The sequence below is a fragment of the Phoxinus phoxinus genome, assembly GCF_949152265.1.
Source record: "Phoxinus phoxinus genome assembly, chromosome: 18".
In the NCBI taxonomy this organism is placed as follows: domain Eukaryota; kingdom Metazoa; phylum Chordata; class Actinopteri; order Cypriniformes; family Leuciscidae; genus Phoxinus; species Phoxinus phoxinus.
In genome coordinates this window covers 16,351,440-16,367,368 of record NC_136893.1, presented here as the reverse complement: position 1 = coordinate 16,367,368, position 15,929 = coordinate 16,351,440, and the positions used below count along the sequence as shown (strand labels likewise).

General features: G+C 39.6%; 1 protein-coding gene across 1 annotated transcript in view; it reads right to left on the bottom strand.

Annotated features, from left to right (window-relative positions):
- Window positions 1-14,914, bottom strand: part of bgnb (biglycan b) — a 29,749-nt gene extending 14,835 nt beyond the window's left edge. The window contains exons 1-2 of the mRNA XM_079588945.1: window positions 14,630-14,914; window positions 3,480-3,757 (exon numbers count right to left, since the gene is read on the bottom strand). Coding sequence (XP_079445071.1) covers window positions 3,480-3,726 — 247 coding nt within the window. The 5' untranslated portion in view covers window positions 3,727-3,757; window positions 14,630-14,914. The remainder of the gene's footprint in view (window positions 1-3,479; window positions 3,758-14,629) is intronic.
- Between the last annotated feature and the right edge of the window lie 1,015 nt (window positions 14,915-15,929).

Here is a 15,929-nt window from a genome sequence, read left to right as displayed (position 1 = left end):
ACAAGCAAGGCTGGAGGGAGGATAGGTTCAGGATTGGAGTTTACAGAATCCGGTTGGAACTGACGAGAGAGTGAGTCAGCTTTCACGTTCTTGTCCCCTGGTCGATAGGTTACCTTGAAGTTAAACCGGGTGAAGAATAATGACCAGCGGGCTTGACGGGAGTTGAGTCTTTTAGCGTCTCGAAGATACTCTAAGTTACGGTGATCCGTGATGACTTCAAATGGATATTTCGCTCCCTCCAGCCAGTGTCTCCACTCTTCCAACGCCAGCTTGATGGCCAGCAGTTCTCTGTTTCCGACGTCGTAGTTCTGCTCCGCCGGGGACAGTTTCTTGGAATAGAAGGCACATGGATGGAGTTTAAGAGGCTTCCCCTGCCGCTGGGAGAGAACCGCTGCTACCCTGGTGGTTGAGGCGTCTACCTCGACGAGGAACGGAAGATTTGGGTTCGGATGAAGGAGGGTAGGAGCGGAACTGAAGGACGCTTTAAGCTTCTCGAAGGCATTGGTGGCTTCAGCGGTCCAGGACAGAGACTTGGCCCCTTTCTTGAGCATGGATGTAATGGGAGCACTGATCTTACTGAAGTTCTGGATGAATCTACGGTAAAAGTTGGCGAATCCGAGGAAGCGTTGAAGTTCCTTGATGTTGGTAGGTAACGGCCAGTTGGATACGGCCTCCACCTTCCTCTGGTCCATAGTAATTCCTTGTTGATTGATGACATATCCCAGGAAATGGACTGTGTCCAGATGGAACTCACACTTCTCAAGTTTGAGGAAAAGCTGGTTATCACGGAGGCGTTGTAAGACTTGTTTCACATGAAGAATGTGTTCGGACAGGTTGGCAGAATATATGAGTATGTCATCAATGTATACGACAACAAACCGTTGAAGGAAGTCTCTGAGGATCTCATTCATGAAGCCCTGGAATACTGCGGGAGCGTTGGACAGTCCGAAGGGCATAACCCGGTACTCATAGTGGCCAGCAGGGGTAATGAAGGCTGTCTTCCACTCGTCACCTTTTCGAATACGGATCAGATTGTAAGCACTTCGGAGGTCCAGTTTCGAGAAGATGTTGGCTCCACGCAGTTGTTCCAGGGCGGCGGGGACCAGAGGAAGAGGATATCTGAACTTGACAGTAGAGTTTTTGAGGGTTCGATAGTCAATACAGGGGCGCAAGCCTCCGTCCTTTTTCCCCACAAAGAAGAAGCTGGAAGCAGCAGGGGAGGTAGATGGCTGAATGTATCCTTGCTGCAGAGCCTCTTTGATGTACTCCTCCATGGCCTTCTGCTCCGGGATGGACAACAGATAGATCTTACCTCGGGGTGCCGTAGCCCCAGGCAGCAGGTCGATCGCACAGTCCCATGGCCGATGAGGAGGAAGTTTGGTGGCCAGCTGCTTGCTGAAGACATCCTGGAACGCCCGGTAGACGCTGGGAATATCGAGATGTTCACCAGTGGGAGGACTTTCCACCGAAGTGGAGTTAATGGAGATCTTGGAAGACCCTGCAGAAGATGGAATAATCTTATTGACGGAGTGCAGGCAGTGAGAGAAGCAGTTCTCCCCCCACTGGCAGATCTCACCGGAGGACCAGCAGATGGTGGGTTCATGATACTCGAGCCACGGGCGTCCCAGGATGATGTCAGCGGTCGAGCCCTCCAGTACCAGAAAGGAAAGTTTCTCTTCGTGCAGGCATCCAATACGAACAGTGATTTCCGGACTGCAGTGACGAATCTGTCCGCGACCTAGCGGTTTTCCCAGGATTGTTTGTACTTGAAGAATCTGAGGGTTGTTCCGGCGTCGAGCATGCAATTTCTGTAAGGTGGTTAACGAGATGAAGTTGCCTGCGGCACCGGAATCGATCAACGCTTTCGCTGAAACAGATTGTTTGGCATGAGTGAGTATTACAGGGGTGTACTTCATTGATGAAATGGGTGATGGAAGGCGAACTGAACTCACCGCCGGTCGTGGAGGGCGAACAGGACAGGAGATGAGAAGATGACCCGCCGCTCCACAATACAGACATAAATTATTAAGGATGCGGCGCTGACGTTCAGTTGAAGACAGATGAGTAGAATCCACTTCCATAGGCTCTGGTACTGGAGGACTGACTGAACTAACCACGGTTGCTGGGCGAGGAGGAGGAGGAGGCAGTACAGGGTTATTCAGGAAGCAGGCCGAGCGACGTTGAGCCACTCGAATGGAACGCTGAATGAGACCTTCAACTCCGATATGATCATCGTAGATCGCCAGCTGTAAGCAGATATCCGGGTTCAAACCCTGTCGATAGGCGGTGATCAAGGCTGTTTCATTCCATCCGCTGCTGGCGGCCAGTGTGCGGAATTGAAGGGCATAATTAGCTACAGAAGATTTACCTTGCCGTAGACGGAATAGTTGATCGTGGATTGACAGTTCATTAGAAGCTTGAGAGAAAACCTCCCGGAAATGTGTGATGAAATGGGAGAATGACTGAATGACTGTACCTTTCGCATCCCAAAGAGCCCGGGCCCAGAGAAGTGCACGTCCAGCGAGAAGTGAGATAACGAACGCGATTTTCGCTCTATCCGAGGTGAACTGTGGCGCTTGCAACTCCATAAACAACTCACATTGAAGCAAAAACCAGCTGCACTCCCCCTCCTCGCCAGAGTAGGTCGCTGGTCGGGCCATGGGACATACAGAGGCAGATGAAGAAGCTGAAGAAGAAGAACTGACGGCTGGGGAAATGACAGGTGGAAACTGTGGAATTATGTTCGCGGCTCCAGCAGACGCTGAAGCTTCCACTCCGCCGTCACCTGTTGGATCTTGCATTTGCGGTCTGGTCTTCTGTCACAAAGCAGAAGGAGACGAACAGGTAACGTAAATAGAGTTTTATTCAACAGTAAACTCAATGGTAAAGGTATCAGGTGAGTAACCGGAAGTAAACAGTTTCTGATGTGTAGATGATGAAAGTAAACCAGTCTCTTATCTGCTGCAGGTTTGGAGATTGGTGAAGGATCCAGATGGCTGAAGGCGGACAGAAGAAGCCGGGTGGCTGACTGAAGAAGACGGAAGAAGACCGAGGTCGAAGTATGATGAAGTCCGTTCGGAATCAGGTAGGTGTTTAGCGATCTCAGTAATGGAGTCAGGTTTGTCGATAGTACAACGACGAGACCAGACAACTGGCAGAGTGAAGGTGTGTGGTTTATGAAGGGATCTGGTGATGCGGGATGATGACGTGCAGGTGGTGAGGACAGGTGATGGTGATTAGTACTCAGGGGATTGAGAACGAGTGGGCGGAGTGATGATGTCTGGTGTTGATGACGGTGTCACCGTTACAACATCATAGTTAGATAGATAGATAGATAGATAGATAGATAGATAGATAGATAGATAGATAGATAGATAGATAGATAGATAGATAGATAGATAGATAGATAGATAGATAGATAGATAGATAGATAGATAGATAGATAGATAGATAGATAGATAGATAGATGTGCTACTCACTCAGGTCTGAACATTGCACCACGTTGAGTTGACAATGGCAACCAAAGGGGCATATAGACACATCCGGTGGAAGCTCCTCCATAGCTGATCCCTCTTCATCTCTCATCATTACTGTCGACAGATCTCCTCCTTCTCCGTCCATAGCAAAGTCCCAGAATCCTCTCTGCTCAAAGGGCAGAGACAGTGAAGGAGCGGTCAGGCTGCAGACACTGAGCAGCAGCAGCAGGAGAGAGCGGCGGGAGAACATCACTGAGATACAGAGACTTACACACACTGACCTGCAGGATCAGGAGAGAGAGATTCATCATTATTTATTTCATTCGACATTAAAAAAAAGTATGCATAACTGTGTTTATTGTATTTTAGTGCATTATTTTTATAAAGCCTTTAGGGCCAGATTTACTAACAGTTTGCATCAGCGCAAAACTACTGTCAGGATTTAGTAACGCCTCAAAGCAAAAAATAGCGCTGAAATGACGTGGACAGGGTTATTTTTGCGACTGACCTTATTGCACATCCATTTGAAGGAGTTTCCCTTTCAGATGCAACATTTATGGAAGAGTATTTAAATGAACCATGCAAATTACTAAGGTTTGCGCTAGTCAATTTTTTGGTATTTTGCCATTATTTACAGCCACAAAAAAGCATGTTTTAAATCAGATGCTTATTTGCACTGCTCTTAGTAGATTGGGTTGGTCATAATGTAAATGATCCGGATGCATTTGTGTTCTTTCATTTGCACATCGTCAGTAGATCGCGTGCAGAACTTTCAACACTCATCGCACTTTTTTGGAATTGCGCTCTCACGCTAATTTGCCCCGTTTAGTAAATCTGGTCCTTAATGTGTTAACTACACAAGTGTTAATGTGTCCTGCAGTTGCTTAATAAGACTCTATGTCTTCTCTTCAAGTTTAGCCCGTTACCCATTTCCTTAGCTCTGTTTATAATCATTAAAACAGTTTTCACAAAGTACATCAAAGGAACAGGATGGATCAAGGTTGTTATTTGGGGTTTTGGAAGGGTATTGTAACATTGCCATCCGAATATGAACACATCATTCAGCAGCACAGGACATGCCCTCCTTGAGAAACACTAAAGCTTTGACATTTTTCATGAGGGCACATTTAAACATTATTCATAAGCACAAAAAGTGCAACTATTGAGTTCATTTTTTGGTATCCTCTGCAGATTTAAAAATATATATATATATATAATGTAGGGGAAACTAAAGAGACAATCGGTGAGTCTGTGTCTGTAGCACATGTCTGGTCAGACAGTGTGTGGTGGTGGAAAAGGTCAACTGGCCTTCTTAAAACATATCTTAAAACAAGCCATTCATTAGGCAGGAAGGAGGTAGGAGGGAATATTTCTGACAGTCTCTGTTTGTGTGTGTGTGTGTGCCAAGAAGGGTGGGGAGCCACCTATGATGTCATTTCTCAATGTGTTCCAGCTGAGTCCTGTGACATCATCAGATTTGGGGGCTGAGATGTGGTTAAAGGTCTGGGGTCCGCAGAACCCACCAGAGGACCTCGCTGATACCTCAAACATGGGCCTGTAACCTGAACCGCAAACTCGATTCAGCCACATACACTCCACCTGTCAGTTCCTGACTTAACCTTGGCCCTTGTGGTGAACCTAAACTAACCGAGGCCTAAAATTATAGTCAACACCTGTTCTAACACAAATCGACCACCTAAACCCAACCTTCATCCTGAACTTTGACTCTGAATCATGCATACTCTAATACCCCACACTAAATGTGATATCTAATGGCAAAAGCACAAGCAACATACCATTACATTCATCCTTTAAATCCATCCAGCTGGGATGGATGTGAAATTCAGTAAATCTCACTGCCAGTGCCAGTGAGATTAGTTGATCGTCCACACAAGTGAGTCTCACAAGAGTTGCTACAACACTTTAATGCATAGTATTTCCTATACATGCTGGGAAGAAACATATGTGGATGAGCGAGAGGAGCCAGATGTCAGAGGATGTCATGTGTCCCAAGAGAGAAACTCAGTGTCTTCCATCACAATTTACTGCCACATTCAAATTTATTCCCTCAATAACAAAAGTCGGGATGTGAAGATTAAAAAGGCATGAAAATCATTCAGCCTCCCAGATACTCAATCAAATGCAAACAGTTTCAACAACAAAAAACTTCTAAAATACCCAGAATAAAGTTCACAGTTATGTTCATATTATAATATAATATAAATTATATAATATATCTGAATTTTCTAATTCAAGAACTTAATTTATATTCGAATGGGTAACTCTCGCCAAGTTGCAACCTAGATTATTTTTGTTAATCTACCCGAGTCAAACTTTCGTGTAAAAGCATAATTAGAATGGAAATGCCACTTTTAAGATTGACCGTATTTTCGTTTTCGGTCAAAATGCCTTTTGAATGGGAGTGCTAGGGGCAATACAATGATAGCATCAAAATCGCTATTTTTAAAACACTAAGGAGGCTCGACACAACATAAAACTGCTTAAAGTATGACCAGGGGCTCTACACATGAACTCGAGCATTGACAAGATTGTTTGTGTACACAAAGTTTACTAATAAGAAAGTTTTTGTACGACTCACTTTATCAGTTAGTGTTTCCGGTGGCTGGAATTTAGTCAGTCAAAAGTAGTCGATCGAAAACGAAAATACAGTCAATCTTAAAAGTAGCGTTTCCATTCTAATTATGCTTTTACACAAAAGTTTGACTCGGGAAGATGAACAAAAAGACCCTAGGTTCAATTCAGGTTCAGGTTATCCTTAAAGTTAGATAATATCTGCCGTATCATTTGTCAGTCAAAGAGGAACATTGAGTTGAGGAACATCTTTAAGTCGTTATAGACTAGCCTCAGTTCCTATTTATGCATAGCAACCTCCCAGTAAAGACTCCCATTATCTCAGAGTTATCCCACACAAATGTTGTTCATGTAAATGTGTCTGCTGAGTCCTTTATGTCTCCCATTTCACACAGCGTCTGTGTCATTACTGAGTAATGAGCATGGATGCTTTTGCCGTTCCCCTTGGCTACATCTCAATCATCTTCTGTGAACATTCAAGCTTGTTGTCTAGGTCCGAGGCAACAGAGAGATCTTTGAAATGGACTTACAAACCGACATTTACATAAAATATTTGTCACGGTGGCTGACAGTTCCCAGAGCTGACCATATGCTGAGCCAAACATTTGCTAAATATAAGTTCACCCAAGTAGGCATTAAAGCCTAAAGCATCCAATGAAGTCCCATTCTTTATCCTGACGTGCCAACATCTATGTGTGTTCCTCTCATATTGTCTGCCCATCTTTCACTTTAAAGTCAAACACTTGGGAAAGCGACAGACGTTTTTTATGCCGCTGACCTGGAATAAAAGCAAACAGGGAAGAAAATGTACCCATTTGTAAAAATAGAAGCTAAATTATACCATGCTCCCCAAAAAAGGTCTGGTTTGGACTGGCCAGAGGAATGCGAGGAGAGGGCAGAGGCACAATTATACACAAGTCCTTGCATCCTACACTCCATAGAAGAGTTTGAAAACTGAATGCATTATTTATGACCACAATCACCATAATATGCATAAGTATATGCCATTTTATGGGATAAAATACTGTTGCACTCAGCACTTCCACGAAGCAACTCTTTAATGAGCAGCTGCTCAACAAAACAAGGTGTCTTGAGTAGGATTTCAATAGTTATGTTAGCACATCAGAATATGGTTGTCTTTACTGTTTGGAGTACTAAATACGGTTCTGCAGGGCATTACACTGCGAATAAAATGTTTACAAATGAGACAAAAATGGTCTTAGAATTATTCAAATCTAGTTGGTAAAAATGTTTTCTGCACTGTAAACCAGAATAAGTTAAAGTAAGCAAAACAGTTTGGTTTACTTAAAAAATGAACTTGAAAGAAAAAGAAAGTGCTAAATACTCATAAAAGTTAATTTGTTAATTTAAACAAATTAGTTTAACTTAAGTTTGTCCTACTCAAACCAATTAATTATTTTGAGCGTTAAGGTTTACCATATGACGTTTTGTCACATTTCATCTCGTTGTGTGCCAGTATTTTATACACTACCAAGACACCACACAACAACAAAGCCATAGAAAATTTGTAAACAAAAGACTCTTAAGAACCAGTCTTTTTTACTAAATCAAACAAACGATTCACGCAACAGCCACAAACTAACTTTTAGATTGAATACTGTGAGTCAATACTAGGGTAGCATTTGGCTATTTGTATTTGAACATTTGTAAGGTTGAATCAACTTTCATTTTGTTTTGATTGAGTGACATTGTCAGAGTTCTGTCACTTCTGTCTAGTCATTTCTTGGTTTTGTGACAGAGCCCCGACACTCCTGTTTTGTCTTGTATGTGTGCCTTAATTGTTTCAAGTCATGTTTTGTCTTGTGCTGTGTAGCAGGCAGCTTGTGTTTACACTAGCTGTGTGCTTTCATGTTGTCATGTTTTGTGTGAACACGTGGCTTATGAGTGTTCTCATTGGCTGCGTGTTCAGGTTTCGTTTTTGTGTAAGCACATGGCTTGTGATTTTGTTTTACTGGCCATGTGCTTGTGTTCAAGTCATGTTTGGTGTGAGCATATAGACCCTTTTACAGCCCACGTGATCAAATAGTTGCGCGCGCATTTTGGCAACGGAAGTGGTGTTGTTCCCCACTGGCTCTAACGTGTTAGCAACTCCGAAAGTTTAACAAAACGGTTTCCCAGCATCAAAATGTCTGGTTGTTACGTTTACGGTTGCACTAATCGATATTCCACCAAGGGGCTTAAAGGTTGTGTAGGTAATTGTCTAAAGAACTTTTTTTTCAAATTGGCTTAAACTGTCTTTATATACCAATACATAATTAAAATGTAAGTACTTTGAAAAAGAGAGTATAAAATTTTTGTGACTATAGTGTATTTAATCTTCAAAAAACACAGCTCATTAATTCCTACCGGGACGAAACAAGTGATTGGCTTGCGCGACTGTCACTCTCTGTCGCCATGACTACCGCCGCTATTACTGGCTCTGCCCACGTGCGCGCAGTCGCGCACCCGTTTTTAGGTGGGAGTGAATGGAATTAATGAGCTGTGTTTATTGAAGATTAAATACACTAGAGTCACTCAGTTTTTTATACTCTCTATTTCAGAGTACTTGCATTTTAATTATGTATTGGTATATAAAGACAGTTTAAACCAATTTGAATAAAAGTTTTAAGTTTTATAGGATTCCGACAGGATCACGGCCGTTTCAGTAGAACCGGCAGCGCCTGTGACTGCAGGCGATTAAACGTGTTGATTGGAGCGAAAGACATAATAAAAAATGCTCGCGTCTGCAGCACCCACTTGTTTATATACTGTCTATGCTTGACATCTGCTGATTCTCACCATACTTCCGTTGCCAATATGCGCGCGCATACGTTGCTACGTCATCATTGTGTACAAACAGTAAAAGGGTCTATGGCTTGTCATGTATGTTTCCTCGTGCCACGTACTCTCCTGTCGATTGTCTAGCCCCTCCCATCTTGTTACCTGATTATTGATTAATTTGCCCCACCTGTCCTCCCTCATTACCTGATTTGTTCGCTCTCCCTATTTATTCTCCCTGTGTTTGCAGTCCTGTGCTGGTTCGTCATCTAAACCTTGTCTGATGTCGCCTCATGTTCCCTGTCTATGCCGAGTCTAGTTGAAGTCTTGTCATCTGGTTTTCCCCCTCGGGGTAGATTTTGTTTTATTTTTATTATCATTAAAAGCCCTTCTACTCCTGCACCTGAGTCCTCGCTCCTTTCACCACCTCCAATCCTGACAGACATATTTTGGAACCATAATAATTGATTTATTTTACAAACAGACAGAAAAAAATATGACAAAACAGTGATATTTATTATATATAAAGCACAAATACAATCAGATCACTAATAAATGTTAGGAAAAATGGTGTGATGGTATATTACGGCTGTAGCAGCAAAAGTAAAAAATAATAATGAATGAAAAAAAAAGCTTTTCCTAAAGATTATTATTGTAAAAACTGGTAAAGCAATGCATGCTGACCTCACTGATCAACTAGCAGCTTGTTGGATGAGTGGGTGTCCATCATCTGTCTGTCCATCACAGACAGATGATGATTGACTTTGATGACCTATTCATGTGTCTGCTGTCAAAAGGACAATCTAAGAATCCCGCTTGACAATCCCATGTCTGTGTGAAAACAGCCAATAAGAAAAAGCCATATACATCTGATGCCTTTGCCAAAAACACGCATTAGCTGACACAAAGATAATCCTATCCCACACTGTAAAAAATGTGGCTGCGATTAGTTAAAATTTGTTGAGATAACTTAAATATCCAACTTAACCAAACTAAACTTAAGTTAACTAAACTTAATATTTTAAGTCAAGCTTGAACACATACTTTTTAAAGTTGAAACAATGTTGGATTTTAAGTTGTGCTAAATAATCGCAGCAATTTTTTTTTTACAGTGCACGGCCTTAGCCGAATACATCAGCGGACAATCCAAAGCTCACTGCACTTAAGACTCGGACACCAGTCTAACACTTTCCAGCACAGTGACCTGGTACGACCTAGACATAACAACTGCTTCTGCTGCTAATTACACAGCACAATGAGGAACGCAAACAAACTGCTATTTCTATCACTGAAAATGTCAGTTGGTCTTAAAGTTACATGTACATGTTATTCTTAGAGACTAAGAGAGATCAATTAAGAGAGAGAACAGGTACAGAAGAGAGCTGCAGCTGATGAGCAAGGTGGAAATGAAAACGCTGTAAGATCATGTATGTCTGTGAATAGGCAACACTAAGAAAAGTCCATAAAATACACCCCAACCATGGTAATAAGAACATTTCCTTATTGACTTTTTACAGGTACACTTTTTTGTCAACTTAACTTAATTTACAGCGTTTATCCAATTGATTTGTCCAATGAATTTTTAAATGTTTTGAACCTTTGGTAAGTAATAAAGAAACAAAATAATGATTTTGATTATTTGAGTTGGATTTTTCTTATATTTACCCATTTATTGAATTACATATTGAATTGTGTTGTGTTTTAGGGTTGAAGGAAATAACTGTAAATGTAATGGAAAATTTGCTGGTAATTTTCTGCCAGGACATTATCCACCTTTCTGTGGATTTAAAAAAAATGTTTTAAAAAGTGTCTAATGCTCACCAAGACGGGTTACTTAGTTAAAAATACAGTATGACCAGTACATTTACATTTATTCATATAGCTGACGCTTTTATCCAAAGCGACTTACAATTGCTATATATGTCAGAGGTCCCACGCCTCTGGAGCAACTAGGGGTTAAGTGTCTTGCTCAGGGACACATTGGTGTCTCACAGTGGATTCAAACCCGGGTCTCTCACACCATAGGCATGTGTCTTATCCATTGCGCCATCACCACCCCTTAATAGTAATATTGTGAAATATTGTATTATTAGAATTTAAAACAAATTTCCTATTTTGATATATTTTAAAATGTAGTTTATTCCTGTGATGGCAAAGCTGTATTTTCAGCATCATTACTCCAGTCTTCAGTGTCACATGACTGATTTGCAGCTCAAGAACCATTTCTTTCTTATTATTATCAATGTTGAAAACAGTTCTGCTGCTTCGTATTTTGATAGAAACCATGATACATTTTTCAGGATCATTTGATGATTAGAAAGTGTTAAAAGCATATATTTGAAATAGAAATCTTTTGTTACTTTATAAAAGCGGTTACTGTCTAAAATCTAACTGATCCCAAATTGTATAAACAAATAAAACAAATATTTTTGTGTCAGTAAAAAATACACTTACATGTTTATTTAATGTTTTCTTTCCCAAAATAATAATAATTTTTCATTTTTAAACACTCTTTTAGAAAAAAGTATGGCATTAGCCATTTTTCAAACATTACATTTTCCAATAGTATTACGTTGCAATTTTGACCAAACCTCACAGAATACCAAATGTTACATTGTACAAGGCATATAAACACATGCAAAAAAATTAAATAAAATAACAGTACAAGACAAGTACAATGATGTTTTGTTTGATTTTGTTTTGAGGAATTCAAAAACTTTGCGATGTGTAATAAATAGTTTTTGCTAACCCATTACAAGACTGATAGTATGATATCTTTAAACACTGGGAAAATATTGCCTAATAAGCTTATGAAACAATGCTGTTTAAAATTTAGACCAAATACATATTTTCTCTGCATGAAAACAATTACACTGCAAAAAATACTTTCTTAGTTAGTATTTTTGTTTTGTTTCCAGTCCAAATATCTAAAAATTCTTAAACCAAGAAGTGTTTACTAGAGAAGTAAAATGACATAAGAAATTCTATTTTGTTTTAAGATAAAAAGAAAGTAATTTAAGTCATTTTTGCTTAAAACGAGCAAAATTATCTGCCAATGGGGTAAGCAAAAAATTCTTGGTTTCCATTCGAATTAAGATTTTTTTTCTTGTTTTCCATTCGAATTAAGATTTTTTTGCTTACCCCATTGGCAGATAATTTTGCTTGTTTTAAGCAAAAATTACTTAAATTACTTTCTTTTTATCTTAAAACAAAATAGAATTTCTTATGTCATTTTACTTCTCTAGTAAATGCTTCTTGAATTAATATTTTTTAGATATTTGGACTGGAAACAAAACAAAAATCCTAAGTAAGAAAAGCATTTTTTGCAGTGTAGTTACTGCCTAAATCTCCACCTAGTCTGGTGTTTCTGAAAAAGACAGACAGTAATTAACTAAATGTCAGATTTTAATAATAGAGCGCACAGCAGAAATGACAGAGACTGAGCAGTGCCCACACAGAGATCTCTCTGAACAACACAGCATGTTTCCCAAGATTACTGTAATAATAATAATAAAACACATTAGCCAAAAAAGGGAATTTCCATCTAAACTGTTTGAGGCATGTGTTTATGTCTGATTTGAATGTCTTTAAGACTCACTTGTAGATTTAAGGGTAAAAAAAAAAGCAAAAGGCCAAGGCTATGGCGTGTCTGCATGCTTATATATTGAGTTGCAATCTATAAATGGGACAAGAGATAAAACATGTAATTTATTTCTGTCACAAAATAAACTTAATTCCATAAAATAGGTAGCCTATAGTGAACTTTTAAAAAAGCCTTTCGATTCGCATTACCCAAAAATCAAACATAGTTCGCCCCTCATGCGCATTATCATGTCCATCAAAAACTTAGGAGTTAACATACTCTAGTAATAAGAGTTGGCTGACATGTAGTTGCAAAGTTACTTATAGAATGTCTAAACCATCGAAATAAAGTGTTACCAAATGTATTTTTAATCTTTTAGAATATGACATTGAGGAGCTGAATGTTTAGAGTTGAATTATGCCACTTATCTAACTAACATACCAAAGTTGGGAGGCGGCAGTTTACTGCACTAACCGTGAGTGCCAGTGAACTCGCATGACCCCGGTGAATCTGTGGCATTTCTCTTTAAAAACAGCTTTGACACATTACATGTGGTTTGATTAGGAGTCCAATGACACTCTTGCTTTCAATGTTCAACAGCCAATAAAACTCTGACGTCACCAACTAAATATATGAAGATTCCCAATATAATCTGTTCTCACAAATAAAGTCAATCATCTAAATCGAGCCGTTTTGTCTGTTGCATGCACACATGCTACTTACTTTCGTCTGTCTCACTGACACACACTTTCTCTCCTGACAAACCAATGGGTGGTTCTGGGCTCTGTGCTGGCAGGAATGAACTGCTGGCTTGACTGTAATTTGTTAACTTCAGTCCCTAAAAAAGCTTCTGCCTGGCGATGTCTGTTACTGCTCTGCTTGAATGTGGTGACTGGCACAACAACGAGTGAAGGCAGACCTGATCAACAGAGCAGCTGCTTGTTAAAAGAGTTATATAGAGTGTGAAACAGTATTATTTTTAAAAGATATTGGCCATTTCCACAATTAGATATATAGACAATTCTGAGAGATGGAAAGAGAGAGAAAGTGAAGGCAACTGGAAAAGGACAGAGGTGCCCTGAAATTTGTGCTTTGAAACACGAGAGAAAGAATTCAAAAGGTAAATAAAACTTCCTGTGCAGAACAATCCAAAAAACTAAAAAAAACTAAAAACTAAAATAGAATAGAATAAATCATAAAACATCATTGTAAATGTGATATTGAATTTGATAAAGATTTGTTTAGGTGGTACTAGTGGCAATCATGGCTCCAAAGGGGAAAAAATTAAGTACTGACCAGGACGGAGGGACGGACGGACGGACGGACGGACGGACGATAGATAGATAGATAGATAGATAGATAGATAGATAGATAGATAGATAGATAGATAGATTTAGCCGATTTAGTGCTTTCATCCTGAATTCAGCAAGTCATCAGTCACATCATCATTCAACATCTCCTAAACATGCGTCTTTCCTCTTCATCCACCATTTCCTGCATTCCCTCTCCATATATGTATAGAGGGACATTGAGAAAACATGAATTCTGTAAATAAAGCTATAAGTTCACCCAAAATGTTTAATTCTGTCATCATTTACTCACCCTCAAGTTGTTCCGAACCTGTATGAATTTCTCTGTTATGTGGAAAATAAAAGAAGATATTTTGAAGAATGTTTGTAACCAAACAGTTGTGGGGCACCATTGACTTCCATAGGTTTTTTTTTTTTTCATACTAGAAGTAAATGGTGCCCCACAACATTCTTCAAAATATCTTCCATTGTGTTCAACAGAAGTAAGACATTCATACAGGTTTGGAACAAGTTGAGGGTGAGTAAATGGTGACAGAATTTACATTTTTGGATGAAGTAACCCTTTATTCACATTAGCAGAATTTTGCTGGCATGCACCAGCAGCAGCAGATCATAATTTATTTGAGAGCATCAATATCTTCACATCACAACTCTGTGCAACTGAATAAAGAGAGATCAACAAGTTTGCACTATCTAGACATGCAATGCATTGATTCCATGTGCTTTAAGATCTGCTAAAGCTAAAGTAGTCTAGAAAATGTATATAAATTCAGTAACTATTCAAACTATCAAAAAAGGGGAAGGGCAGACACATCAAAATGACAACATGACATAAAAAAGAGCAAAAAATAGTAAAACAACTAGAACCCGCTCAATTAAATACCACTTACCTTAACAGTATTTCCACACAGTGAGCTCCTTCTACCGTATTTATCTTCAGTGTTTGTTATTTGGGATTTAAAGTATGTTCTCTTCGTCGTGACTTTGTCTCCTATAGTGTGAACTACCTGAACTAACTCCAGTGGGTCATCAAGCCGGTCTCTGTCAGTGAGGCGGAGAGCTGGACTGGTTTACTCACGGAGGAATCAGGCGAGCACGGGCGCGCGGGTTTGGGTGGGTTGGACAGAGCCAGAACTTCTGCCAGCCGCTCTCATAGGCTACACTGATGCGCACTCAGTAGGCTAGTGTGTAGGCTACTTATTGCGCAACACATGTAGCCTATGAAACGATTTCTGACAGGTTCCGTGATTTTTTTTTTTTTTTTAGTGCGAGCAATCGAAGGAAACGGTTTCGTGTTTGTAGCAAATTATCCCAAATTAAATTAGTGTGGTGGGACATGTTAGGCAACCATTAATTTTTTAATTGCATTTTTTTTTAAAACTCGCCTCGAAATGGGAAACTGTACAACGAAAATATGTAAATTGTTAATTTATGCAAATCAGTTAGCAAAATATAGGCTATCGGCAAATAGCCATAATTACATTTTCTGTTTGGTGTTTTTCATCATTGTTCATATATAGGCCTATATATATATTGTTAATATATTTTAATTATTCATTTAATAATAATCTCAATATCCACTGAAATGTCTCTTAATATTCTACAGTATAGGCTAAGTAATGAGGATGTTTTATAGGTGCAGATGATGATCAGTTAGACAGGTTTAACTATGAGGAATGTAATACCCTACGGTGACTGAAATTCACCCACAATCAAAGGAATCATTAGGTGTTAATATCAGTTTTGCTTGTCAAAACCTATTTAAAAATAAGATTCATTTCTTTAGTTGGGAGCAAAATCCTGCCTCTTTCAACAAGCTGGAGGAGCTAAAAAAAAAAAAGGCAATGCAAAAAAAAAAAAAAAACAAGTATAATCTCATATTAATTTCAAAAAACCAAAGTTCTGTTTATGTTATTCTGTCCTCTCAGCTATTCCTCCTTGTCTTTTGCAGTTTGAAACGACATAACCTAGTTACACACTGAAACTTGAATTTAACTTGTTTGAGGTAGTTATCTCATAAGTGTAGCACTTTCTGGGGAGACAGTCTGCAATATAGAGATTCACTCATGCACTTTCTTTCTGCACAGAGAAATCTGCAGGCAGGACGTTCTGCAAGGGGACATTAGTGATTACATTCAAATACCCTAACGTTGGACAGTAGAGAACTACATGATCTCATATGAAGACTGC